This window comes from Cheilinus undulatus, linkage group 15 (genome assembly GCF_018320785.1).
Source record: "Cheilinus undulatus linkage group 15, ASM1832078v1, whole genome shotgun sequence".
In the NCBI taxonomy this organism is placed as follows: Eukaryota; Metazoa; Chordata; class Actinopteri; order Labriformes; family Labridae; genus Cheilinus; species Cheilinus undulatus.
The window spans coordinates 11480759-11508612 of NC_054879.1; the positions used below are offsets into that span (position 1 = coordinate 11480759).

General features: G+C 39.1%; 1 protein-coding gene across 7 annotated transcripts in view; it reads left to right on the forward strand.

The window, feature by feature from the left end:
- The window catches only part of gulp1a (GULP PTB domain containing engulfment adaptor 1a), a 116374-nt gene that overhangs the window by 55016 nt on the left and 33504 nt on the right, over positions 1 to 27854 (forward strand). For all 7 annotated transcript variants that reach the window (XM_041807601.1, XM_041807600.1, XM_041807593.1 and 4 more), the window contains exon 3: positions 24818 to 24879. In XM_041807601.1, the coding sequence (XP_041663535.1) occupies positions 24818 to 24879 (62 nt within the window). The remainder of the gene's footprint in view (positions 1 to 24817; positions 24880 to 27854) is intronic.

The window sequence follows — 27854 nt, forward strand, 5'->3', positions numbered from 1 at the left end:
TTCAAACATTGTCTTGAGTATTTCTGCTCACAAACTTCTTCAAATATGAAACAAAAAGTTTGGATATGCTTTGGCAGACAGATAAAAGGAGTCAAAGAAAGGCGTTCATGACACCATCTGTCAGTGCCGGTTGTCTCGCGTGTTTATCAAGACATGTTTTCTTTGTAAGGTTTACATCTGAGACATTAGTATTTAATGTAGGGAATCTTTTGAAAACCTTTTACATGATTTTTTTCCCATGTCTGAACTTTTGAACTGGAATGTTGGTCTTTATTTGAGCCTGAATCATTCATTGTTTTGACAGAAGCGTAAAGTCTTCATACTGGGAGCTGGAAATGAAATACAACCTGGAAAACAAATGAGTGATATTTATGTTTATATGATTTCGCCTCATGAAATAAGTTTATTGCTTGATGTAAATCAAGAACTGTGCAGCTTCAGAGGTTGTTTGTCTGGCCTGACATGGTGGTAATTCATTAGCATAAGGTTTAAAGAACAACAAATCTGTCAATATAGGATACACAACATACATTAGCGTCAACAGACACTCATTAAAAAATCCTTTCATGGCTTTTTCTGCACTGGTTAGGCTGGATGAGTAACAGTGCAGAGTCTTGAGGTGACCCTGCCCATGCAGAGGAGAGATGTTTGGTACTGCAGTTTGAAAAACAGCACGATGTGTTTACCACCATCTGTCCCCCTCCCTCCTGTGTGAATCAGCAGACCTGGAGGAGTCTTGGACAGTGCTGGGGAAAGAGTCTGGAGCCCAGGTGGTGCGCTGGATTTTAATGATATTCAAGTGTCATAATTCTCTTTCTGCCATTAGGTCGTCTATTTTCAGTGCCCGTGATGGTGATCAGGCAGGGATGGCCAATAATCCCTTCTCACTTCACACTAAATTTCCTCTTTGTATGCGTACTGGGGGACTGCAGCTTCATCACTACATCTTTAACCCTTAAAGCTCTAAAATAGATAAAAAAAGAAGTCTTGGTTGAATTTCAGCTGAAACTATGTGACTTAAACATTTACAACATAACACCAAAGCCTACAATTAATGTGCTCCAATTATCAGCCATGACTTGAGGGCTCATATGAGGAAAAAAACGAGTCTGGACTTCCACAGATGGCAGTTGAAGTCATGTCCATATCTCAGTTGTGTCTTAGGCAGCTCAAATGCAAAAATGTTAAACAATGCTTTTATTCTCTTACACTCACAAGCCTCTAGGAGCTAAATGGTCAAAAATCCTCTGCCACTATTTCCTGCTAACATTTCTCTTGGAATAACAGGCATTTAGGTTCTGTGGAGATTTCAGAATCTCTCTGTTAGTTTGCACAGGTGAAATCTGGAAAAAAAAATGCCCTGAATTTAGGAGACTGGCTTGTGTCTCTTCTTCTGCTGTGTAAGTATATTAAGCCTTATGACCAACATATCTCATATACATGTCAGACATTCATCTGACTGGTCAGGAGGAGCTGATCAGGCTGTGATTGGCAGTAGTGCTCCCCTGTAAATTGCTTGAATAAAGATGTACTACCCTCATCTCCTCAGATGAGGGTAGCTAACAGCAGATTTTAGACTGGACTAACATACTGCAGTCTTTTCCTTTGTTCACTCTGAAAGTTTGTTTTAAGGGCTGAATTTTTAGGCCTGAACTACATTTATACATCTGTATTGATGTGAGTATTAACTAAAATTATTTTAAAGATATCAATGTGTCGAAAATTAGCAAAAATTCTATTCCTAGTAAATAGAGTCAAGTTTATCAATGAGGCCAAACAAAAAACAAGATATGCTGGTCTAAGCTCCATACAATCAAGAGAGAAAAATACATTGAAATAAGTAAGCAATGGCTTCAACATATTTTTTTTCTATGGTAATAGCATAATTTAGAAACAATTAAGAGCAAGTAAAACAAAAAACTTAATGATAAAAAACAATCTGGTCTTTATGAAACATAATGGGGTTAAATGAGAAAGGACAAGGTGAGGTTAGAGTTTAGAGGTATCAAAAAGAGATAGGTCTTCAACAGTGAGTCTATTCAGATCATACATGGATGGAAAGATTGTTTCATAACTTGGGATCAGCCTCCACAAAGGCTGAATCCCCTTGATTTTTTTTATTTTTTGTTATCTAGAGCTCTTCAAGGGCAAAGACACTTATGCAATTGGACTCAAAATATAGACAGGTTATAAGTTTAGGCAGTCTGAAAACATGCCAGACAGCAGAAATAGATGCACAACCATTATCTACACCACTTACACCAGTAAGGGTTGATGGGGGCTGGAGCCGACCCCAACTGTCTCTAAGTGAAAAGCGGGGTACACCCTAGAGTGGTCACCAGTCAATCATGTAGAGACAAACAAGCAGCCATGCTCACACTCACATCTATGGGCAATTTAGAATCACTAACTATCATTGAATCATGTCTTTGGACTCTGGAGGAATCCAGAGTACCTGGAAAGAACCACCCGTATATATGGGGAGAACATGCAAACGCCACACTGGCTGACGGGGATTTCAACCAGGAATCCTCTTGCTTTGAAGCAACAGTTTTAACCACTATGCCACCATGAAGCTCCAGACATGCACAATGTTTGTTTATTTATTGCACCCATATAGTTATTGCAGTATTGACAGACCCCAAGCGACATTACCACACCTTTTCCATTACATGCATGCCAGCTTCTGCACTTCATTACTTGTTGTTACTTGTGAAATTTCATTTAAACCTCATGGAGATCAAGAATATAATTTACAAGAGCTCCCTGGCAAAGACAGGCAGCAACACACTTTAACATGTTCAACACAAATGCTTTACATACACTCAGTAAATAAAAACCCAAAATAGAGTTGTTCCGATTCATATACCACTATTGGAAATATGTCTTATTTTGCTAAATTTTGCCATGCTATATGTTAGGGATTTTTTTTTCTCTTAGAGCTAGCTATTGATTGTTTCATTTCCTTTGCAGCTCTTACAGAAGCTATACAAGCAAGCCTGGAAGATTAAATCCATACTGGTAGATCCAATATTGAGTGTGTTTTATCCAGTGTTGAAAATCCTTTTTTTATATTTTATTGCTGCCAGCTCAAATGCTAACTACCGTATTGTTTTCCCAGAAAGCTTGTGATGGGCTCAACCAATGGCAGGCTGTTCCATCATCATGTTTTCATAGCACAGTCAGCCCAGAAAGTTTACATCCTCCTGCAGCAGATTCCAAGCTGCAGGAGAAGTGTAACAATGGTCAATCTCCCTGCACATCTGTGGTTGTAGAATGTGCATTTACCCATGTACGCCAGTATTGTTGGGTCATGTCAGATGCAGTTATTTGAATCTGAAACTAGACACTTCTTAAAGTCAACTTTGTTTGCAGACAGTATATAAATACTTCTGACTAAAGGCAAAGAAGGCTAGACGGACAGTAAAATGTTCTCTAAACAGACGCCCCCAGACAGATGGGCATGCACTGTCCATTTATTTAGAAGTGTTTAAAGTTACAAAAGGTGCCTCCATTGACTGGTCTGCAATAAAAAAGTGCTAAAGCTTTTTCACCAAGAGGAGGACAACAGCCTCCTGACCTCTTTGATGCACTATAACACCAGCCCAACAACAACTGCCTGACCCTAAGGCTTCTCTCCAGATTTAATTTCTGCAGCACTCTCCTCAGTCAGACGCTGGAGAGCGTTGCCAAAAGGTCCAAACAGATAGCATAATAAAAGCTGCTCCTAGGGAAGGGGCCACAATGTACAAGAATATCTCCAACCATTCATGAGGCTGCAGAATACATATGACTACTCCTCGGTATTTTCAATGGGCCTTCATATTTGAAGTCCCCTGCAGCAAAATTAAGCCAATGCTGATGAAGAGATTAAATTCCCTTTCTCCAAAGTTAATCCTCCAAAGATTTGAATATGAAAATTTGAATGAAGGCCTTTATGTGAGTTTTGAATAGTCGTATTTATCACCCATAATCTGTAATTGTTCTGAATGAAAATCCAAGAGGACAAAGATAGAATATGGTTTCTTTTTGTCAGACTTTGAACTCTGTTTGAATACATCTGGACCGGAATGACTGTTTGATTCTTGTCACACTATGAAATAATTTGATTCCCTGGATGGCAGACTCCTTTTAGCTTTGCAGAAATTGTCCAATATCATCCAATCAGCAAAATACAATTTGCAGTAATGATCTCCAGTAAACAAAACCTTATTCCTTCTGGGCTTAAATCACTTTACATCTAACAGCAGATAACCGCCTTCTGTTGTCGATGCTTTTAATATTGCCCTCTCCTATTTTCATTTCTGTATTTATTTGATGTTTTCATTCTTTGGTTATTCATTTTTCTCATTATTTGCACCAGAACTGATTGGATGGAAGCTGCAGGAAGATTCGACCTTGTCTCTTCTTATTTTCTCTCACTTCTTTATTCGAAAAGCTGTATTCAAAGGCCATCTGGAGAGTTGCCCTCAAGTCCAGCACATATATAAAAGTCCAATGGTTTTTATTTAGTCATAATTTCTTCATGTCCTGACTGGCTCTGAGAGTAATGACTGGCTCTGGCTCGCTTTACTGATTTACCTCCCGCTGTATCTCTGTGGCTGTGTTTTGTGGACCCGATCACGTCTAGCAGGTAATGCCAATGGGGGTCTTGATCATTTTTATCACCCATGTTTATTGCTGCATGCTCCTGGACGTGACTGCAACAGTTGGACACCACAGAATTCATATGCACCACGGAGCTGAAGTGTAGAAATCATAAGTTGTTCAGTAACATATGAAGCATGGTGTCTGCCATGCTGCCTCATGTGACTCTTTAAATGGCTTTTTTGACTTTGCAGTTCATCACCTTGTATACTTCTGAGTCTCTCTGCTCAGTTGCCAGTATATTAGGTACAACCTCATTATCCAAAAAGTTAGTCTATAGTGTAAAATGTAAATAAAAACAGAATGCAAAGATTGTCAAATCTCATAACCATATTTTATTCACAATAGAGCATAAACAACATATCAGATGTTTAAACAGAGACAGTTTCTCATTCAATGCAAATATTTGCGCAGTTTGAATTTACTGGCAGCAACACATCTCAGAAAAGTACAGACAAGACCATGTTTACCATTCTAGCTGTTGCAGTTGTGTAGCTTTTAACAACAGTCTGTAAACATCGAAGTGAGGAGATCAGTTGCTGTAATTCTGGGAGAGGAATGTTGTCCCATTCTTGTCTGAGGTCAGATTTTAGCTGTTCTGTTTTTATGGAGGGGCTGCACAGCGCTACTGCCTCACAGCAAGAGGGTCACTGGTTCGCTTCCCGGTCAGGGCCTTTCTGTGTGGAGTTTGCATGTTCTCTCCGTGCATGCGTGGGTTCTCTCCGGGTACTCCGGCTTCCTCCCACCACCAAAGACATGCTTGTTAGGTTAATTGGTGGCTCTAAACGGTGTGAGTGTGAGCATGCCTGGTTGGCAGAATTGAAGTTAATGAGCGAATTTAGCAGCTGAAAGACGGAAAATATGATGCGTTCAGGTTACCTCAGTAAATTAGATGTTAAATTAGTAATTAGTAAATTAGTGTATTCTGTTACGATGTGTTCAATTGTCCCATAAAATGGGAAAATGTTGTTTTTGACGAGAAATCTTAATAAATACTGTTGTGAATATGAAGAATGTGTTTATATTTAAGGGATATAAAATAGATGTTACAGACTGAATTATAGCTTTTAACTCAAGCACTACTCAGCTAGGACCTTTCGAGTGTAAATATTTGTCTCCATTTTGTTTTTCCACCAAACTATAGAAAAGTATCAATAGTGGTATTGATAAGGACTTGGAACATTAAGGGGAATCGATAAGGGTATCAATATCAATAAAAATAAACGATCACAATCACCAGAGAAGATGGTGCTGTATGTACACATATTGCTTTTTCTTTGCATGATACAGCTTCAACTTGCATTTGTGAATGGCATGGACCGACTGTGTTGACAGACAATGATTTCTGAAAGTGTTTCTGAGTCCATGCATGGATTTCCAGTATATAATCATGCCTGTTTTCAATGCAGTGCTACCTGAGGGTCTGAAGATCACAAGTATCAAATATTGACCTTTGGCCTTGTCCATTGCACGCAGAGATTTCTCCAGATTCTCTGAATCTGAAATGCAGTTTAACTATCTTAAATGTTAATGAACAAGTGTAGGCTCAAGTGAGTCCACAGGGCCTCATTCTTTTCAGATTTATTTTGGGGATTTTATGCCTTAAGTTGGCAGGGAAGTGGAAATAGAAAAGGTGAAAGAGAGGACAAAAAGATGCAAGAAGGCAGCCACAGGTCAGACCTGAACTTACATTGGGACTCAAACTCATGCATGAGGTTCACCCTAATTGCTTGGGTAACCAGCACTCCCACATCACCCAGTTCTTTATATCTCCCTGACTGCTGCCTGTTTGGTTGAGAGAGGAAGGACAGTTTCCCAGTCAGACTGTTCTAAATTTATTTTAGCCTTGATAAGTTTCCCCCTGTGTGCATAAACTTTGCAGTTTTGTCATAGTAATGATAAAATATTTCTTACTGTAGGAAATTTGGTAAAACAGGAGCAGTTACAAAGGTTACTTGCTGCAGAAGTTGAACTAACACAGCTCATGGAATAGAAAATAATCAACTGCAGAGTCATCAATAAACTAAGCTACTCTATCAGCAGAGAGAGAAAATGAAGTGAAAGTGTGTATTTTGGAGGTTATCTAAATGCAGGTCACTGTAAAATGCTGCATTATATCTGAGCTGATTGGCTGCAGTCCTAAATTCAATCCAGTTCTGTCAAACCAACAGATGCTAGCTGAAGATAAGTAATGTTGGTGCAGAAATGTAATAGTTGTCTGTATTATAACCATGCAGTAAATGAGGACTGTGCAAGTTTGGCCCAGATATCCTGCAGTAGTGGAAACCTGAGTACTCAGGTGTTTAGTGGCACACTTTCTCAAGCCCAGGTCATTATTCACAGTCATGGTGAGTCCACTTCTGTGAATTTAAACTGTGTAGTCTCCATGTTTATTTATATCTATTTATATATTTATTTATGTTTATTTCTCTTTTATTGAAATATCTTGAATTATTGTTAGCTAGAGTGACTGAAAGGAGTTCCTGCTTTGGTCATAGTTATGTTTAATTTTGTAGAGATTGTGATATTTTTCGTCTGCTTTTATGCTATGGCTTGACCAGAGCCTTTATATTTTTGTAATTGTGCATCCCTTTGTTTCTATTTCATTCCATGTTTGTCCTCAGTTTTGTTAATGATGAATCAGTCATACTAATGTGTCACAAAGGCCCAAACTTTCACAAGAGTCAAGGATGGATGCATTAGATTTTGTTAGCTAAGGTCCAGTTTGGTCTTTAAATAATTGTTTTAAACAGCAGAATTCATTGACTAAGTAATCATTAACATCCACAGAGAATGAGATCCATTCGTTCTGATTGACTGATTTTGTGTTTTTGATGAAAATCCACTGATATAATCATTTTCTGATCAAAGCAGCTCTAGTTTAGTCAGAATTTTTACTTTGACAACCACCATCATTGGACTTTACACCAATAGATCAAACAACCAACCAATCAATTATCGTCTGTATAGTGCCAATTCATGACCAAAATTATCATAAGGAACTTTACAAGACACTTTTCAAAGGGGGCAAGTCTAGACCATAGTCTTTGACTATAGATAATACCCTATTATAGGAAGACCAGCGTTAATTTATTATAGCAGTGAAGTAGTATTGAGATATTTAGATGACATCACTGAGAGTGCGTCCTTGTTTTATACAGTCTATGTATCACACAGAAAGAATATTTTCATACTCAGTTGGACCCTAACCTTGCAGAGCAGATCGGATGGCCAGATTCCATGTCTGTCATCAGGCTGATTCATCTTGCACAGCTCCAACCAGGAATGATTGTGCCAGGTCTGAAAACAGACCTGACCAATGACGTCATCTGGGAGAACGAGGCATAACTACATTAGGGTTTAGTGGAACTGAATAGCTATGGCTGTCATAATGTAGTGTTTATCAGAACTGGTACATATTTTTTTAATTAGAACAAGAGCAAAAATCTTCTCTTGACAGAGATGATCGTTTTGGACTTCTCTTGACTGGCCTCAGCATGGGTTTTATGCACAAACAAGTAGAGATGTCCGATACTATTTCTTCCTTACTGATATGATTCTGTTACAAGAGCGTTGGGCCTTTGTCTTTACTGTAAACTTTCTGGACCGACTGTGCTGTGGAAAAACTGGCACATTATTTTAAGCCCACAATGAACTCAGAACGTGGCCCAACAAATAGAATGGTAAAGTACAGCCTCTCTCTGACACTTTAGGATGTTTTTCTTGCTAAATATTAAAAGAATTTTGGCACGTAAAGCCACTTCACATGCTGTCTTTCTCTCAGTCATGCTCTATTCAGGCCGTCTCTATAACAATCTGCGTGTTTAAGCCTGTGCAGTTTGGCACAGCATGATGTGATGACAGAACAGTCTGTCATTGGTTGAGAGCCACTCTCAAAGAACTCTGCGATAGTAACTTGCCAAAAAAAATCAAAACACAAAGAAGAGAAGAGCAAAGTATTCTGGGGAAAACAATATGACCATTAGCATTCAAGCTAATGGCATTAAATGATCCAAAATTGCTTAAAAATTGATTAAAAAATGTTCCATATTGGATCTACCAATGTGGATTTAATCTTTCCAACTTTAAAAAGTCCCCAAAAAACTCACTTGAGTCCCAGACTTACTAGAAATGTTTTTGTAAGGGCTATGAAGGCATGGATAGCATCATTAGAATGGTGAAACGGCTAGCTTCAAGTGGAAAAACGTAAGAGACTGCGATTTATGGTTCAAAATGTGTCTAACTTTTAACAACCTGTGTCAATTCTTGTCATATATGATCATCTGAGCGAATTGCTACAGCGTTAGCAGCTGTTGTATACTCTGGCTTTCAGTACAATTTAGCCCCAACTGAAATGATTGCAAACCTATGCCAAAGCAGGCTGGAAGAAGAGTGGCAAAATTTTTTCTGTTGTGATAAGCTTTCAGTGTAGCTCTTTACTCTTTATTTCATAAAGGGGATGTTGTGCAGTTCTGTAGCTACTGCCTTTGCTCTGATTGGCCCGTCATAAATGTGACTGACAGAACATTCATTGCTTGAAAACTTCTTGAATAGTCCTGTCTCCCAAATGCTTTCTGTGGGTGGTTTCACAGTTGGATGTAAAATATTTCCATGCAATGAATTTCTGCCACAGTATTTGGCATGTCAGGTTAGTTGAACCCACAAAAAACATCAAAATAGGAGTCTTTTGTGCTTCAGACGCTCCTAGGGTGGAGGTCGGTGCTTTTAGATTGAATCTTCAACTTTTAAAAGATATTTCAATGAACCTCTTCGCAAAAGAGTAATAATTCAGATGTGATGCAGTGCACATCAAAACGTCAGTCTGTTACATCTTAATAAAGTGCAAAAAATGACTCATGCTCCAATTTCATCTTTGGATTTGCTCATTAATAACATCATTAGGTCGTCAAGTTCTTGTCAAGATCTTTGGGAAAAAACTGCCTAGAGACCCTTTTTTCAAGTCGTATAGATGTTTATTGATCAATTTGTGAGACTATAAAGGTACAAGAAAATCTCCCCTCATATACCTGTTTGTTCTGCTAGAGAGATGCACTGGCATTAAATGCCCTGCAGAGAAACAGGAATAAAGAGAGATAGAGATGACCTTTGTTTTATGCTCTGCCATTAAATGATGCTGTGATGACCCGTGCTGTAAAATGCATGCCTACTGACAAATTATCAGTCTCTACATGCAAAAATATCCCCAATATGTGGTTGCGTCTCACCAGGTTAGTGAGGCATGAACCATGAAGCAGTAATTCTAGTTTTAATTGATAAGGTCAGATGTCCTCTCTCCATCATTATTGTCCATTCAACTAAAAGCAGTGACACAGAAAATTAGCTACTGAGGAAACACAACCTTTGTCTAATTTCCTCCTGGCTTAGTCGGCCGTATTGTTGGATGATATAAATAGCACACTAAGAGATGCTCGGTTCAGACATGCTCCCTGCAACGATTACACGCTGCCGTCATTGATGGGATGTAATTTGATCTGAGAGCAAATAAAATGACAGTGCTTTTCTTCCCCTTTACGTGATTAATGCACGTCTGATGCCCTTGCTCTGGAAGGACACTATGATGTAAAAGGAGCGTTCAGAGCTTTACAGGACGTGTCATTGGCTGAATGTCTGCCGTGACCGTGTGGTTTTATAAAGCCATATGACCATGTGATGTCATCATCTTTAATCATTTCTTTTTTTAGCTCTATATAATCTGCATTAGCTCTGAATGCTGCCCTGCTTTTCTCTCCAGCGGCTGTGTTTTCTGGGTTCTGTCATCACATTAAATTTAGAGATCTCTTCAAGAGCTTTTCAGAATAAGAGAGGAGTAACATCATGATACAACATAGAATATTATGCACAATAGAAAAAAATCCCTCACCATGTAATTTTCATCTTTTCTGACAAAAGGGGTTATTTTTTCTGGCTGCACGTGCAGATTGCACTGTTGCAAAAATTGCATTGTATAGTAGGGAACTTGCAATATTTATGTCTATTTTTTTCGAAATGCTCTGACATTGTGGAAGCAACATCTCCTGGGAGGTTCTCTCTGAGGACGCGCTGTCACTATTTCTATGTCTATGTCTATGTCACTGCAATATTTTGCATTGTCCTCTTCTTGCATTTTTCTCTGGCATCACTTTCTGTCAAACAGAGGGGGACATATAGAACCAGATGGATTTTTTGTTCCCAGACAGAGGAACATTTTAAAATGCTTTATCTTACTTTAACACTGCCCTACAGGACTTAAGTGGAGGTTTTGTTTAGGCCCCCCTCTGCTCTGAGCTCATTTGGAGTTGTCTTCTGCATGATGGAGAACTGTGCGTGCCCAGCAGATCCATTTTGTGTCATTGATTGAACGCTGCAGTGTGTTAGGCTATTGCCTGTCCATTGCTCATGGCCTTATAGAAAATTATGCATTTACTGTGCAGCTCTTGAGCTCTCAGAGTTTGGAGATAAGCTGTAGGTTAAAGTTTAAAAAGTAATTTAACCCCAGTACCGCCTTTTTTCATTTAAAAACCTGTGTATGTGGCTGTTTAGTAGAATTGTTTCATTACAGGGCTTCCTAAACTTTCCAGCCCACAACCTCCAAAAAGTAGTGCCACAGACTGACATTTACTGCTGTTATTTATATCTGGCTGTGTGGTTGTCCTGGGATCCCCCTGCCTTTCCACACGCCTATTTGGAAAGCATCAAGCAGGAACAGCACACATTACGGCCTTTCCTGTACCTACAATGACAACCTAAGCAAGGAAGAAAAGCAGCAAAACCTTATAGTAGAGCAGGCATTGGTGACAACAGAATGATTAAGTCAGACACAGCATAAAGGAGGAGCTGGGGTGGAGAAGTGTTGCAAAAAGCAGCAAGCAGAGGGAGTAGCAAAGCATAGCCAGGCTGGAGCAGTTTAAATATGGCAGCATGAGTGAGAATCAGCTGATCAACACCTGATGAGAGCTCATGTGAGATCAGCTGATGTCAATTATGTGGCAGTGCTTGACTTCATGGTCTGCCTGAACTATACACTCAGTATTTACAACAAAATGAAATTTCTACCATTTCAAATCTTTTAAAATATTTTGTTAGAGGCATTTGGTGACCCTTCTCTTGGTGTCTTGTAGGGTGCAGGAATGCTTAACGAACATAAGCAGAGGTCTAAAATATGCAAGGATGTGGGTAGAATTACATTAGGTAGATAAATAATTAAAGATTGTATAATTTAATGAGCTTTCTTACACTATTTTAGTTACAGTTAAGCAGTAGAGAGAGACAGTGCAGGATATTTTACATTGAGGTGCTTTTGAAAGTTCTATTTTCTGAATTTCTGTGACTGTTGAATTAAAATCAGTTAGTTTACTTTATCAGAGTAACTCTGTAACTGTTGAATGGTCATCAGAGTGACTCTGTGACTGTTGAATGTTCATCAGAGTGACTCTGTGACTGTTGAATGGTCATCAGAGTGACTCTGTGACTGTTGAATGGTCATCAGAGTGACTCTGTGACTGTTGAATGTTTATCAGAGTGACTCCTTGACTGTTGAATGGTCATCAGAGTGACTCTGTGACTGTTGAATGTTCATCAGAGTGACTCCTTGACTGTTGAATGGTCATCAGAGTGACTCTGTGACTGTTGAGTGTTAATCAGAGTGACTCTGTGACTTTTGCATGGTCATCAGAATAACTCTGTGACTGTTGAATATTTATCAGAGTGACTCTGTGACTGTTGAGTGGTCGTCAGAGTGACTCTGTGACTGTTGAGTGTTCGTCAGAGTGACTCTGTGACTGTTGAGTTGTTGTCAGAGTGACTCTGTGACTGTTGAATTGCAATCTGTTACTTTGTGACTGTTAAATGTTCATCAGAGAATCTTTCAATCTTTTCAAGTAGTCATCAAGGTGACTCTGTGACTGTTGAATTGTCGTCAGTAGCTGTGTTTCCATAACCCTTAGAAATCTGCAAAATCAAAACAGTGCAATAAAACACTGATAATGAAAATACTAGAATTTTGAGAACCTCTCAGATATGGCTAAAAAGTTTTTATGCTCTCATGAGGGGGTTTTTCAGATGTTTAAATATAGAAATATATCGCAAAAGTGCAATGAAACAATTTTTCTGCATTTACAAGTACAGGGTGTAATGTATGGTGTCACATGACCAGTTCACTCCGAGACAACATGGTGTGGTAGATGTGGACAGAAGAGGAGACGAGACTTGTCTTAACGTCATACTTATACCCTTTAACGTGGCTTTTGCCATAGACTTTGCCTCCGAACTATCATCTGTTTCCTTCTTCTTTTGTTCAAAAGTATCAAGGCAACCGCTGTAGGTGTAATCATAACTGTGCAAATACACCGTAAAGGATGCGCCTGGACTGGGACAGCAGGCAAACAGCTAATAACTAAAAGCTGAGACATTGTGAGCCAGAGCAGAGACACGCCTCAGGTATCATGCAGCCAACACACACCTAGTCTGTAGTTCTTCTCCCATAGATGATGTTTTCCTTTAAATTTTGTTGATAACACAAAAACTTATTTTTTCTAAAGAACCATAAACTGTTGTCTTTTAATACTGTTTCCCCTTTCAAATATTCTGTGGTTGAACAAAACTCTGTTAAATCCAGTAGTAGCAGCCAAAGGGGAAAATTTATATAATGATGGGCTCCAATGTTTAGACAAAGTGGCATCGATGCCATAATGTTGTGAGGACAGAAAGGGCATGTCTTATCCCTCCGCTCATCCCTGCCATGATGAACCTCAGCTGAAACTCTGGGGTATAGTCACTCTTCTAGAGGAATAACCACATTACTAGTCAACAGTAGGGAAGAAATATTGTGGTTCATGTTGGGCTGTTATTGCTGTTTTTACCTGCAGTAGTGAAAGAAGGGATTTATAGCTTCTAATAATAGAAGCTTTATTTAAACCTGTCAGTCACAATAAATGGACTTTGTAGAGAAAAACTGCAAGTTTTGCAAAGAGAGCTACGACATTTAATAGAACAGCTAGATGACAATATAAAAGTGATGATCTTAGTGATGTATTTTTGGTTGGTTATTAGATATATCATTGGGGGGTGCCTGGGGAAATCATGCAAAAGAAAGATAGAGCTCAGGAGAAACTTGATATAACATAAAAAGAACCACAGAAAACAGGAACCAGACAGACCCTTTGAAGTGTTCTCTATGGACACAGACAACACAATATACAAAGTACAAATGACTGAGATTACTAAATATGCAAAGTTATGTAAAACAAAAGTATGTTTTAAAACACTTAAAGGCTAAAACAAAACTAAAAGGTTGTAAAATTGGCATTGGTACTGTATCTTCTTGGCCTTTCTGCACTCCAGTGAGTATAGATTTAAATAAGTGGAGGTCTCTAGAAAAGTGGAGTGTAAGTTTTCCTTGAAAGCATATCTCACTGCCGACTTGTATCTCATTGACTGTGAAAACCATTTATCACTTCTGCCTGGACTCACAGTAAAAAGTGAGATAAGAAAGGTGAGATAAAGAGCAAACACAGCCAGTGGCTTGTAGATAAGAGATGTAGTTTATGATAAAGCTCTAATAGATCAGGCCATCAATGAGTCCACAAATCAGCACACGGAGAGATAGAGTTTTTACTGGTTCCTTGGTTTTTCATGGTTTCTTTCCTTCCATATATCAGCCTTGTTGGACGATAAGATTTGTGCTGAGTTCATGTGACGTTTTTAACACAAGAACACGTCAATCATTACTTCCTCTGTATATATTCCTGAGGAGTGAACCCTATGTTGTTGACTTTAGTTACACAGTGTTTGATTCTCTTTTTCTTAAGGGTAACCTATTTATATCTGTCTCCCTGCTTAATTAGAGCTGTTATCTAGTGACAGTATTTCAGACTCTGTATCACCAACTTGCCAATAGATCAGGTGGAAATTCAAACCACACAGAGGTAGAGGTTGTTTAGAAAGCATCAGCATCAATCAATGAATGACTGTTCACACTGAGCTTTTTGTTGTTTTCTTTAAAGTTCAAACTTGCAGGCCTGTTTTTTATAAAGACTGAGGCTCAAGGATAATGCCACTGAGGGGACATAAAACAGTAATCAGACAGAGTTGTTTTCATACAACAAAAATGAAGCACAAATTGCTTTGCATTCACAGAAAATCAAACCAACAATCAGAAACACTCAGCCCTCTTGGTGACAGTAAAAGAGATCAGCTTCCTCATCAAATGAAATCTCTATTGTCCTCATTTGGCAAGAAACTCTGTTAATATCAAACTTCAGCTGACAGCCAAACACAGTTCCCAGATGTTTAGTAATAATCTACGAACCCTATGTTTTCACAGTGAATGATACTAATATTCATCTTACAAGATAAAACATTTTAAAAGCTGCATTTTATTGTGATATGAATGTGAAGTATTTCCCTTGCAGTGGATCTATGAAACATTCTATCTGGTGTGTCAGGTAACATGCGACACATAGATATGGAATCCATCCATCCATCCATCCATCCATCATCCATCCATTTTCGTCTGCCTATCTGGGGTCAGGTCGCGCTTTCAGCAGGTCAAGCAAGTCAACCCAGACATCTCTTTCCCCAGCAAAATTTTTGTCATATATGACAATAAGATTCACAGGTTATTCAAATTTAAATACCTTTTGAACCATTAATCGTAGCCGCTTACTTTTTCCCCCTCTTTAAGCTGCTATGCCATTCCAATGCTGCTGTCCACACCTAAGTTGCCCATATGGAAGCTTTTCTAGTGAGCCTGGAACTTGAGTAACTTTCCAGGGTCTTAAAATATTAGTTTCACACCATTACTACAACATTGAACATCTTTTTACCCATTTTTAATCCATTCTTAATCAATTCTGCAGCTAGCTTTGTCTTTACACTTAGATCATGCAGAGAAAAAGGGGAGAAAAGAGACAGTGAGCCTGTGATGTGGCTCTCTGGGAGTAATGGCTGCTGTTTTGAGAGACACAGCAATCCAGGACCAAAGGTCAGGTCGGTTTAGGTATGGAAGCATATAGCGCTTATGCACTCTACAGTGTCAACCTTGGCCCTGTACTGCTCTGGCCCTCTGATAGTCATTGTCCAGGCCTGCTTCAGGACCGTGCCCCCAGCTGAAGTAGGCTCAGGAAGCGCACCAGGTGCTGGTACAAGTACAGCGCCACTCCCATTTCCAGCATCTGACTGTTACCATCCCTGCTCCACAGGACTAAAGACAAGCAAGAGATTAGTTAAAACATATTTTCAGCAGGTAAATATGTTGGTTCCTGCTGCACTGGATCCAAGTGACCCCGAAACAATCACTGCAGCAAATGGCCTGTACCCATGGTATTAGAGCTGTGCTACTTGTCTCTCTATCAAAGTCAGAATCTTTGATTCAGTTTATTTGTTTTCTGTTACAAATCACCACCATTGTTGCTAGAAAAATCAGGCTATTCACCCCACACTGTACAAAAGCACAGCATTTTGCTTTTCATTGATTTCTAATGAAGTCATGTGCAAACAATAGACTGTATTTAGATGAAGAGTTCAGTTCTTTTGCATCATTTTACCTCTCACATGTATCACTAAGCCCAAAAAATAAACCTAGACCAAAAGTGGTGAAAAAACTTTGAAAGCGAATGAATCTAAAATTCAGTCACCCACAATTCTCAGCCTTTTCACATGTTTACGGCAAATCTGTTCTGACATATATACTGATTTTTGGAACACATTTCTGGTTTTGCTTTAGAGGGACTTTCACATAATCTATATTATTGTCCAACACTGCTGGAGAGTAACATGCATGAAGCTCCTGCGACCTTCGTGTTATTACATGTGCTAACTGGTTCTCCAGGAGACCCAAACCACAACGCTGCGATGCAGCCCCCTGTCTCCAGAGACCTGCAGGCTCTACAGAGTGACAGTGAAGCATCGACGCCTCTCCGGCTGTCACCTCTGGAGATTTCCCTCATCTTCATCCAACACCTGACAAGTCAACCACACACAGTGACCTCCGGATGTCACCACTCATCCTCACACCCCAACAGTTAGTCTTCTGTTTCACTGACCGGGACAGCATCTGCAACATTTGCCCTGTTCTGCTGCTAAGAGAGTGAAAGAAGTATGCCCCCCTTTACCACCACACCCTTCCCTCTTTTAATCAGAGCAGTGTGTGCTGACGCCTTGGAAAAATGTCAGCCTACCTGCCATGCCGCTGTGTCAGCCCCCAACACTTTCCTCCTCCTCCTTCTTTTCTTTCTTACTCAGGATTTACAGTTTCTTTGCCTCCTTAGCTCCAAAAACAGAACATGCATCACCGTTTATTTACTCTCACTCAGGAGTCCCTAAAGGAAATTGATTGCATTTTCTAGGAGACTGTTAAGATGCAGGCAGGGATAGTGTCAAGGCACAGCTCTTAAGTAAACTTTGAAAGGAGGAAAAGGCTCTAAGTTCAGCATGCTAGGGAAAAAGTGAAACAAAGCTAGAGTCTTTGTGTGTCAGTGGTTATTTCTATATATTCTTTGTTCATATTTATATCTTGATTTCAGGGCTGTCAAGACTGGCACTTTAATCCCAGAGTATCTCAGATCTAAAATGAATGCATGCATTTTTAAACACTACATTAATCACATTTGTCCCTTTAGGGACACCGTATTCTCTGTTTTGGTTAACCATAGTTGAGCAAACTTGTTTGATTCTGCCACAGTGATGAAAAATAAGGACATGACTGCTCTTTTAGTCTCACTTGACTTTAAAAGATTACCAGACAGATAAATTGACTAGTCAGAATTATATATCAGCATACTTTGTGACTTTAAAAAACACTGTTTTTCTTTTACCAGCCCCTTAAAATTTCTTCATTTTATTTTCTACCATTAGCAAGTTCTTTTCCCCATGGTTAAATCAATGTGGAAAATTTTAATCTGCCAGGAAATCCTTATTTTCTTTCAAAATAAAAGCTTGATTTTATTCAAACAGGAAGTAGCTCACCCTGAGCTTTAAGCCCAGTTCAAACCAGCAAATTGAGATGTGGCAGGACCATTTTAGAACATCGCTGGTGACAGGTGGCAGCAGTCTGAAACGCTCAAATTAAGCCGCCTGATGATGTTGCCTGCAATTTTGCTTGTCAAATCTCAGACAATTGGTTGCAGGATGTTGCAAGCAGATTATTATAACATTAGAAATAGAAATCTCAATTTGATAGGCTATAAAATCAGACAAATATTTGTTAAGGTAGAATATTCATATTCATGCTGTGAATTTTCCAAAATGATTGCATCTTTTCTTCTTTTTCTTCACACCCAAACTTCAGCACAGAAATTCTCAGGTCCCCTCCATCAGCTGTGCACTAGCACACCATGTGGTGCTATAGGAGCTAATACATGAGGCTGTAGGAGCTAAATTGGTCAGTGAAAATTGATTATAGTGGATGAATATCTTTGCAATCACAAGACGGAGCGAGCAAAGCTTTTTCATGTTTATGTGTGCCATGAAAAAATACCGCCATGCCATGCTATGATGGTGATGACAAGAGGCATTTATGAATTGCTCACATGCACCCATATATAAACAGTTATATGGATATGTTTTAAGCCTGTAGGGTGCTAAGGATTCATCACAGGCCCAATGTGCCACATCCCAGTGCTGGGGTCATCCAAAAACCACTTGTGCAGCTCAGCAGGTCAAGTGGCAACCCTACAACCCACCTTAATGGTACCCTCGGCCGTGTTTACTCACCACATCCACCCCTAACTCTACTCTAAAGGTGTGGGCTTTGTTTTTTAACAGATCATTTCCCCATGCTCCTGGTAATATGCAAGGAAATCCAGAGCTTTACTGGGGTTGTGCCAATCCTCCTTCCCATTCAATGGTGCCCTTAGGTGGACTTACTTACCATTACACGCCTTACTTCAGCCTCATTTTTTGTCCCAGACAGCCTCAGAGTGTCCAAAATACAAATTTGAAGGTCTAACAAAGCACAGTTTGTTTCAGGAAATCTGCCAGCCTAATTTCAATCTTAACTGGATTACCTACACAGAGAAAGCAGCTTGCGTTCCTGAAACATGCTTAATCATCTGACATCAGTGAGTCATTTTGTACATGCAATCCCTGCATATTTCTTACATCTAGCCCCAACATCGGCATGTGTTTTTGAAAACGTTTATCCTGATGTATTTTCAAAATGTATCATGCCCACAAAAGCAATATTGTCAAAACATTGTAATCCAGATAAAAATACAATGTTGCATAGCTTAAAGGCTCTGGTACATAACTGCCAACCTTGACTGTGAGGTCTGTGCCTTTGGAGTGTTGTATGAAGTACCAGTAACCTCTGTAGTTCAATAGGATATCTCTGGTTTTCGGTGTATCGGGAGAGCAACTATATGTCTATGTGTAAGCATGTCAACGTTAACACTAGCACAAGTTTAGCCTCTGCTGCCATGTAAATGAGAGTGATATTATCACAAACCACTGCTCACATGGAAGAGAAACCGGCGTACAGTATGGCGTTACAAGCCCAAAACTCACTGTCTGCAAATAAATGTTAAAAAATGAACTATCCAGAACTCTTCAACTGAAGGAGTTTTCCAAAAGGTACATTTTCAGTGACCTAAAATGTTGTTGGCATGTATACAGAAGGCCAAAACCCACAAAAAATCCCTCTATTTTCAAAAATACTAAGCTACATGTGGACTAGGCCTTTATCTACAACAGTGTTAAACACTATTTACAGAATAAGCAATTTTAAGCTACCTCTTAGTCATGGTTTCAAATCTGATTTTAACAAATCTTAAAGTTAAGATCATCAAATACACTTCTTTTTATTTATTTCGGTCCCAAATTGTGTCAAACTGGCAAAATGGACTTAAAAATGTGTTTTGAATTGCAAAAATAATTTAATGCGAAGCATGTGAATATAACTGTGGTGGATGATGATTAGTTATTGACATTTAGTGACCTTTAATAGAAAGATTAATCATTTGACAGCCCTACTTAAGTCTTATATATGATAATTGCAGTGCAGTCTAATTGATTTCTATCTAGATAAAACACGCCTTCCTTTACAAGTCAAGATTAAGCCCATTGGTTTCCTTGTAAATGATACGCTACACGAGCAAACATAAGCAGTCACAATTAAGCAAATGTGGTGCACCAAATTAACACTAATTAGAGCAGACTTTGAATTCATCAAGGCACTTAGGCAACAACATCAATGTAAACACAGCCATTAGCATACTTGTGCAGAGGACATGGCAAAGTTGATGCACATTGTTTGCACCTTACAAAGTCTTGATTAATGCAATCAACCTACAGGAGTTTGGCACCCTGAGGACACACTCGTACATCTTTTGTCTCCAGATTCATTAACAGGGTGATAAACGGTTTATGAATGCAGAATGAAGAAAGAACAAGGTGGTTAATCAGCGGATGATTAAGAAATGCAGGAAACAATCAGTGACCTGGAATGGTATCTGATCCTCTTCTCATTTTGCTTTGGTGTAATCATTGAATACCATCTCCTTTCTCATTTGTATGTAATTAACTATATTAATGTGTTAACTGGGGTCAGACGGCGTACCAAAAATGTGTGATGTTCATTTTGGATTATGTTCCCTGTGAAACATGTTTGAAATTAAACATTTCCTCTGATAATTGCTGATGTTTTATCATCTAAAAGTAAGAATCAAAACCAAAAGTTCCCCTAAAATTGTCCTCCAAGTCTGCTAACTTTCAATCTGATAGGCTTATGGATTTTAAATTAATTTAAACATGTTTGACAGATAAAAAGATGCGAATAAGATGAGAATGGCTGATCAGTTTAATTAAGGGGCGGACTCAGAAACATACAGTTTTGATATGACAGCAGCACTTCAAAGCCTCAGAAAAGATCTGCAAACTATCAGTTAACACAGAAAAAGCAGCCTCCCAAACTCTCCAAACTGTCACAGACTTAGAAGCTTACTGCCACTGGGCAGAATTATACATCTGACAGATTTGTGTTTCACCAAAGAAACAGATCAATCGACTGCAGAGACCATGTGAAGAAAATATATAGAGTAAACAAACTTTAAATGTACAGGAAGAACAAACTTTTGGGTAAAAATGCTCCAATCATTTGGTTTATTTTAGTATATGTGGACGTACAGTACAATATCAATAAGTTTATTTATACAGTGTTTTTAATCCAAGTGCAATACATGGTTAAGAAAATGTGTTGATTACAAAATGTAAAGGTAATGTATTCAAATACATGCACATCTGTTAACATGGAGCTGGCCGTCCTGCAGCTCTAACAGCCTCCACTCTTCTTTGAAGGCTTTCCACAAGATTTTGGAGTGTTTCTGTGGGAGTTTGTGCTCATTCATTCTGTAGATCATTTATGAGGTTAGGCATTGATTTTGGATGAGAAGGTCTGGCTCGCAAGCTCTGTTCCAGTTCATCGCGAAGCTGCTTGATTGGGTTGAGGTCAGTGGCATGTGAGGGCCAGTCAAACTCTTCCACATTACACCATGTCTTTATAGTCCTTGCTTTGGTCACTGGGGCAGTCACATTGGAAAAGAAAAGGGCCTTCCCCAAAGTGTTGCCACAAAGTTGGAAGCTTAGCATTGTCCAAAATGTCTTGGTATGCTGAAGCATTAAGATTGTCCTTCACTGGAGATAAGTGGCCTAGCCCAAAACCTGAAAAACAGCCCCATACCATTATCCCTCCTCCACCAAACTTCAGAGTTGGCACAGTGCAGTCAGACAGATAACGTTCTCCCAGTATCTACCAAACCCAGACTCGCCCATCTGACTGCCAAACAGTCCACTTCTCCGCAGTCCAGTGCTGATGTGCTTTACGCCCCTCCATACGTAGCTTGGCTTTAGACTTGGTGATGTGAGGCTTGCATGCAGCTGCTCGGCCATGGAAACCATTCCATTAAGTTCCCACGGCACAGTTTTTTTGTTTGCATAAATGCCAACGGAAGTTCAGAACTCTTCAGCTATGGCATCGGCAGAGCGCTGGGGACTATTACGTACCATCCCAGTTTTTGACCTTGCTCAATGATTTTACATGATCTCCCGCTTTGTGGCTGAATTTCTGTTGTTCCTAAATGCTCCTACTTTCTAACAGTTGACTGTGAAATATCCAGCAGAGATGGAACTTCACAAACTGTCTTATTGCGATGGTGGCATCCATCACAGTACCAAGCTTGGTGTCACTGAGCTCTTCAGAACGACCCATTCAGTATCACAAATGTTTGCAAATAGAGACTGCATGGCTAGGTGCTTGATTTTATGCACCTGTGGCAACGGGTCTAATTGAAAAACATTGAAAATAAATAAATAAATAAACAAGTGTGGCAAAACACATTTATCCATATGGTGTTCACACTCAAGTCTAAGACTCTGCATTCAATAAGAGAGTAAGCTTTGCTACAAATACCTCAAATGAATAATGTCTCTAGTAGCGGTTATTAACCATACTCCACTTAAGAGCCAAACTGGCAAAGGACAATTTTGCAAGAGAACCAGTTCTTCTGTGTAAAGTGTCTTGAGATAACTTTGGTTATGAATTTGTGCTGTAAAAATAAAAATGTATTTATTAAGGAATGGAAAGTATGATGTAAACTTCAGTTAAGGATGAGTGTTGATTTTTGTTGCACCCCTATCAATGCTTCTTTAGTCTTTATCAGTACTACAATAAACACTTTTCTTGTACTTCAACAACAGACCAGACAGTTAAATGTTAACAGACCTGGTATAAAATGAGTAGCTGCTAATAAGGTCAGGATTCCATTTATTATTTCTGTTTTATATTGTTGAGGAAACAAACCGAATCCTTATCCTAACTGAGCTATGAAATTGTCTTGCCAAAACCTATATATTCTTTTTTTCTCATTGTTGTATTTTAGTACGTCATGATTGCATTTTATTCGCATCCAACAGCAGCAGCAAAGTCCAGCAGAACCATGGGGGCTCCCCCGGTAATGCATTGCCCATGCTGGCACATACTGTATGGATTGACCAGATCAGTCAAGTCGACGGTGCTCTTCCATTTACAATTTCATATGTTAAAAAGCACCAAATGGTCTGCTCTAACCTGACAAAGGAGCCAATGAAAAGAGACCATCATCAGAGTAATATGCTCATATTTGTCCTCCAGAACTCATGCTGCTGCTCTCTGTACCATCTAGACCCAGATAACTCTTCTTAAAGCACAGTAAAGAACCATCCAGTAATCAGTCTTGATTCTGCAACAGCATGAACATGGACCTCAGCATCCATAGACAACAGGATTGATTTACTCATGGCAATGTTTCTCTTTGCTTCTCTGTAGTTATATAAAAGGAAACTGTTTGATCAAAGAGCATGCCAAAATATATGACAGGATTAAAACCACTTAATGGAGCATTGGCCTGGCAGAGTGGAAGGGCTGTCGAACTTTGACTGACCTACAGAGAGGATGGGTTGTTCACTTTACCTTTCTATGCTCATGTGTGGGACATCAAAGACCAGCTGATTTCATAACTTGTTAGTAACCCCAGTCCAACCATTTAATATTCTCTCCTGGATCTCTCTTTTTTCTGTTAATCAGGATGATAAATGGTACAAGGGTTTTCATAAGGTTAACACATTTTCAGCTTTCTCGGATTCATCTCCAGCTCTTAGTTGGGGTTCAAAGTTTTGGAGAAAATTTATGCATAGAGTCAGCTAAATGCTAATGTATTTTTAATAACAATTAATTGATTTATAGTGTTATGTATCCCTAAATTTTGTTAGTTTTTTATAGATAAATGCATTTAAATCACATGTTTGAAATTAAATTATATTGCATTTCAAAACTTACATTTTTTACTCTATATTGAGAATGTGAAGAAATTCTTACCAGTGTCTTGATTAGGGGATCAAATAGTGATTTTCCAAGGAAAATTATTTCATACCTGATAAAACGCAAATCATAATTGCATCAAGTTTGCCAGTCAAAAGTCAGTCAATCAATATTTATTACTATAGTGCCAATTCACAACCCAAGTTAGCTCTTAAGGCTTTACAAATAGACAAATAGACAATTAATCATGATTTTGATTTTTGCCATAATCGTCCAGCCCTAGTCTATGACTTAAAATTTTGGTCAACAACATTCTTTTCATGAGAAAGACTAGTCCAAGACTAGCTACAAATAGATCTTTGAAGACTAAAATACGACAAAAAGTAAATTAAGTTTTTTTCAAGTTGACTAAAATAAGCCATTCAAAATCCACGATATTTCTCCACTCTGGCTAAATCCATCAAAACACATCATATTTGTATCTTCGCTGCCTCTCAGCTGAGCGGGGATCCAGTGTTCGGCAGTGTGTATAGAACACACTCACACCATTTCAGTTAGTCAACTCGCTTCATTGTTCAAGCATTAATTATGGCAACATAACGTGTGTTTGGCGTCAGGCTCTATCTTCATCACTCCATACAGATTTATTTTACATGCAGAATTTGACGAAGGACAGGATAAAGTCTTAACACCCCCCCTTCCCCAGAGTCTACAGGTGGTTGCTTGGGTGGAGGAGGGTTGAAAGTGAGGTTGAGTGGGTTAAAAAAATTAACCCTGCTTCAAAGAGCATATTCTGTAAAATGTAGTGTTTGACACCATTATACACAAAGAACTACTGTATGCAGGAGTGTATGTTCAAAATGACTCACTCAACTCCAGTGATCCCTGGTTTTACACCAGCTTTCAAACTTTTTATTACTATCAGCTGAGCTGCTTCTCTGTGCTTTCTTTCATCTCTCATCTATTCATAAACTCAGAATTCTGAACTGTATTCACTCATGAGTTTGTCCAGTCCTGGGAGTGAGAGTGGATTTGTGACTGGAAGGTCACAGCTTCAATTACCAGGCCTGCAGGATGGCGGTGGATGTGGAAGTGAAAACAGCGTTTGCCCTTGCTTAATTGCCATTTGAAGTGTCCTTGAGTAGGGCCCCAGCTGTTCCTGTGGAGCTGCTCAGTCCCCAACATATCAGACTGCAGGAAACACACCTGTAAATGAGTGTGAGTGAGAATGAAGCAGGTCCCTATAGAAAGGGTTCAACATAATCTTTCTCTTTTGGGCTGTCTGATTTTTATTTCTTGTTTAGGATGCACACTCTAATGCATTTGAGTATTTAGATTTCAAAGAAAGACTTCTTTATTGATTGAACTGTTTGTGTGTTGCAGATAAGTCGTGGATGCACACTCCAGAGGCTCTGGCCAAGCATTACATACCCTACAATGCCAAGGTATGTTCTACTTTCCTTATGTTTCACTGTACTGAGCATTGTAAGAGCTCTGTGTAAAATAACAAAATAATACTAAAAGGTAGATTGTGCAACTTGCAGTGCATATGTCTGGTAGATGTTGCATTTGAACACCTCTCCAAAGCTTTTTTTTGGCCAATACTCCACTCCAATTTGCACCTTGCTCAAGGCTCTAAGTGCAGCCATTAGACTTTCTCTGTTCAGATATGCAATCCAAATGTAATTTGGTTTTATTTCTTTTGACTATTTAAGCCTAAAGAAAGAGTTTTCTCCAGTTTGGAAAGTCTATCAGTCCTCTTTGAAATGTGCTATTGCAATGAAACACTATTGCTGTGCCTCTACATGTACAGTCATGGGCGAAGTATTGGCACCCCTGGAATTTTTCCAGAAAACACACCATTTCTCCCAGAAATTGTTGCATTTACAGATGTTTTTGGTTTATACACGTTTATTTCATTTATGTGCATTGGAACAACACAAAAAATCTGAAGAAAAAAGACAAAATTGACATAACACTCAAAAATGGGCCGGACAAAATTATTGTCACCCTCTTAAAACTGTGGGTAAATCATTTTATTTCCAGCATGTGATGCTCATTTAAACTCACCTGTGGCAGTAACAGATGCTGGCAATCTAGAAATCACGCCTGAAGCCAGTTAGAATGTATAAAAGTTGACTCAACCTTTGTGTTGTGTGCCTGTGTGTGTCACACCAAGCATGGAGAAGAGAAAGGAGCCCAGAATTGTCTGAGGACTTAAGAAGCAAAATTGTGGAAAAAATATGAACAGTCTCAAGGTTTCAAGACCATCTCCAGAGATCTTGAGATTCCTTTGTCCACTGTGCGTAATATAATCAAGAAGTTTATAACCCATGGAACTGTGGCTAATCACCCTGGACGTGGACGGAAGAGACAAATTGACAAAAGAATGCAACGCAGGATAGTTGGAATGGTGAATAAACATCCTCAGTCAGCTTCCACACAAATTCAGGCTGTCCTGCAGACTCAGGGTGCAAAAGTGTCAGCTCGGACCATACATCGTCATCTGAATGAGATGAAGCGCTATGGCAGGAGACCGAGGAGAACCCCACTGCTGGCAAAGAGACATAAAAAAGCCAGACTGGAGTTTGCAAAAATGTACCCAAGTAAGCCTCAATCCTTCTGGGAGAACATTTTGTGGACAGATGAGACTAAGGTAGAGCTTTTTGGAAAAGCATGTCATTCTACTGTTTACAGAAAACAGAATGAGGCCTACAAAGAAAAGAACACAGTACCTACAGTCAAACATGGTGGAGGTTCAAAGATGTTTTTTGGTTGTTTTGCTGCCTCTGGCACTGGGTGCCTTGACTGTGTGCAAGGAATCATGAAATCTGGAGACTATCAAAAAATTTTGGGCCACAATGTAAGGCCTTGTGTCAGAAAGCTGGGTCTGCATCAGAGGTCATGGGTGTTTCAGCAGGACAATGACCCCAAACATACCTCAGAAAGCACCAAGAAATGGCTGGAGACAAAGCGCTGGAAAGTTCTGAAGTGGCCAGCAATGAGTCCAGATCTAAATCTCATTGAACTCCTATGGGGAGATCTCAAAATTGCTGTTGAAAGAAGCACCCTTCAAATCTGAGAGTCCTGGAGCAGTTTGCAAAAGAAGAGTGGTCCAAAATTCCAGTTGAGAGGTGTAAGAAGCTTGTTGATGGTTATAGGAAGCAATTGGTTTCAGTTACTTTTTCCCAAGGGGAAAAAAATATTAAGTTGAGGGTGCCAATAATTTTGTCCGAGTTTTGTGTAAAATTTGTCAATTTTGTCTTTTTTTCTTCTGCTTTTTTGTGTTGTTCCAATGTACATAAAGGAAATAAACAAGTGTACACCAAAAACATTTGTAATTGCAACAGTTTCTGGGGGAAATGGTGTATTTTCTGGAAAAATTCCAGGGGTGCCAACACTTCTGCCATGACTGTAGCATCCCTGATCGAGCAGGGCTGCCCCCCTTCTTTCATGTTGTGACAGGGCTATTGTTTAGAAAGGGAAGAGTTCACATGGAGGAAAAAATAAAACATAAAAATCAAACATATTTAAGCCGAATAAAGTGCTGCCCTATCAGTGTGAACACAGAGCTGAGAACAACAAACCCAGAAGGAGTTTAAAATCATTCTCTCTTTAGAAAGTCTTCTAACATTTAGTGATGATAGCATATGATATATGTAAGATCATCTTAATTTGTCTTTAAAATGTTGAATAATTTGAGTAAGGCATGGTTTCAAGCACATAAAACAAGATATTCTGTCTATAAACAGTGTCAGCTGCATCTTTTTACCTGTTCATGGCTCCCTCTGCCAGGTCCAGCTGCTCTCAGTGCAGGTTTTCCACGATGCACTTCTCTCGAGACAACCAGACCTTTCACTGGGCAACATCTTGCAAATTAGCGTAGCAGTGTTTGTTTTGAAATGACTTTTTATATCCCTTTGGCACCTGTTTACCCCGTTACATCATCCATTTATACTCCAAGGTCCTTTCCAGATCTCTCTGTACACCCTCTCCCTTCATACATCTTCTCTGTTTGCATGCTTCTATGGAGGATTCAGAGTACTTCAGAGTTTAGTGTGTCAGAGGACTGTTTAACACTTCAATAGTGAGGCTGCAGCAATACTGACTTTGTGAAAGATGGAATGCTCTGCATTGTTTCATCATGGTCACCCACGTAAACATAAATTCCTCTCAATAAGATAATGGCAGCATTATTAAAAGGCTGACATCATACGCTCAAGCCAAAGATCAAGTCTTCATGGTTTTGAAGTGATAATTGTCTAGTATATCAGAAAGGGAAGCCTTTGATGTTGACAGGGACTTGCAAAAATGAATTATCTTTTAAACATTAGATTGAAATAACAAATATTTACAACAAATATAATAAGGTAGCAAAGAATCATTTTCTCATTTTCAGACAGAGTCTGCCTATGATATT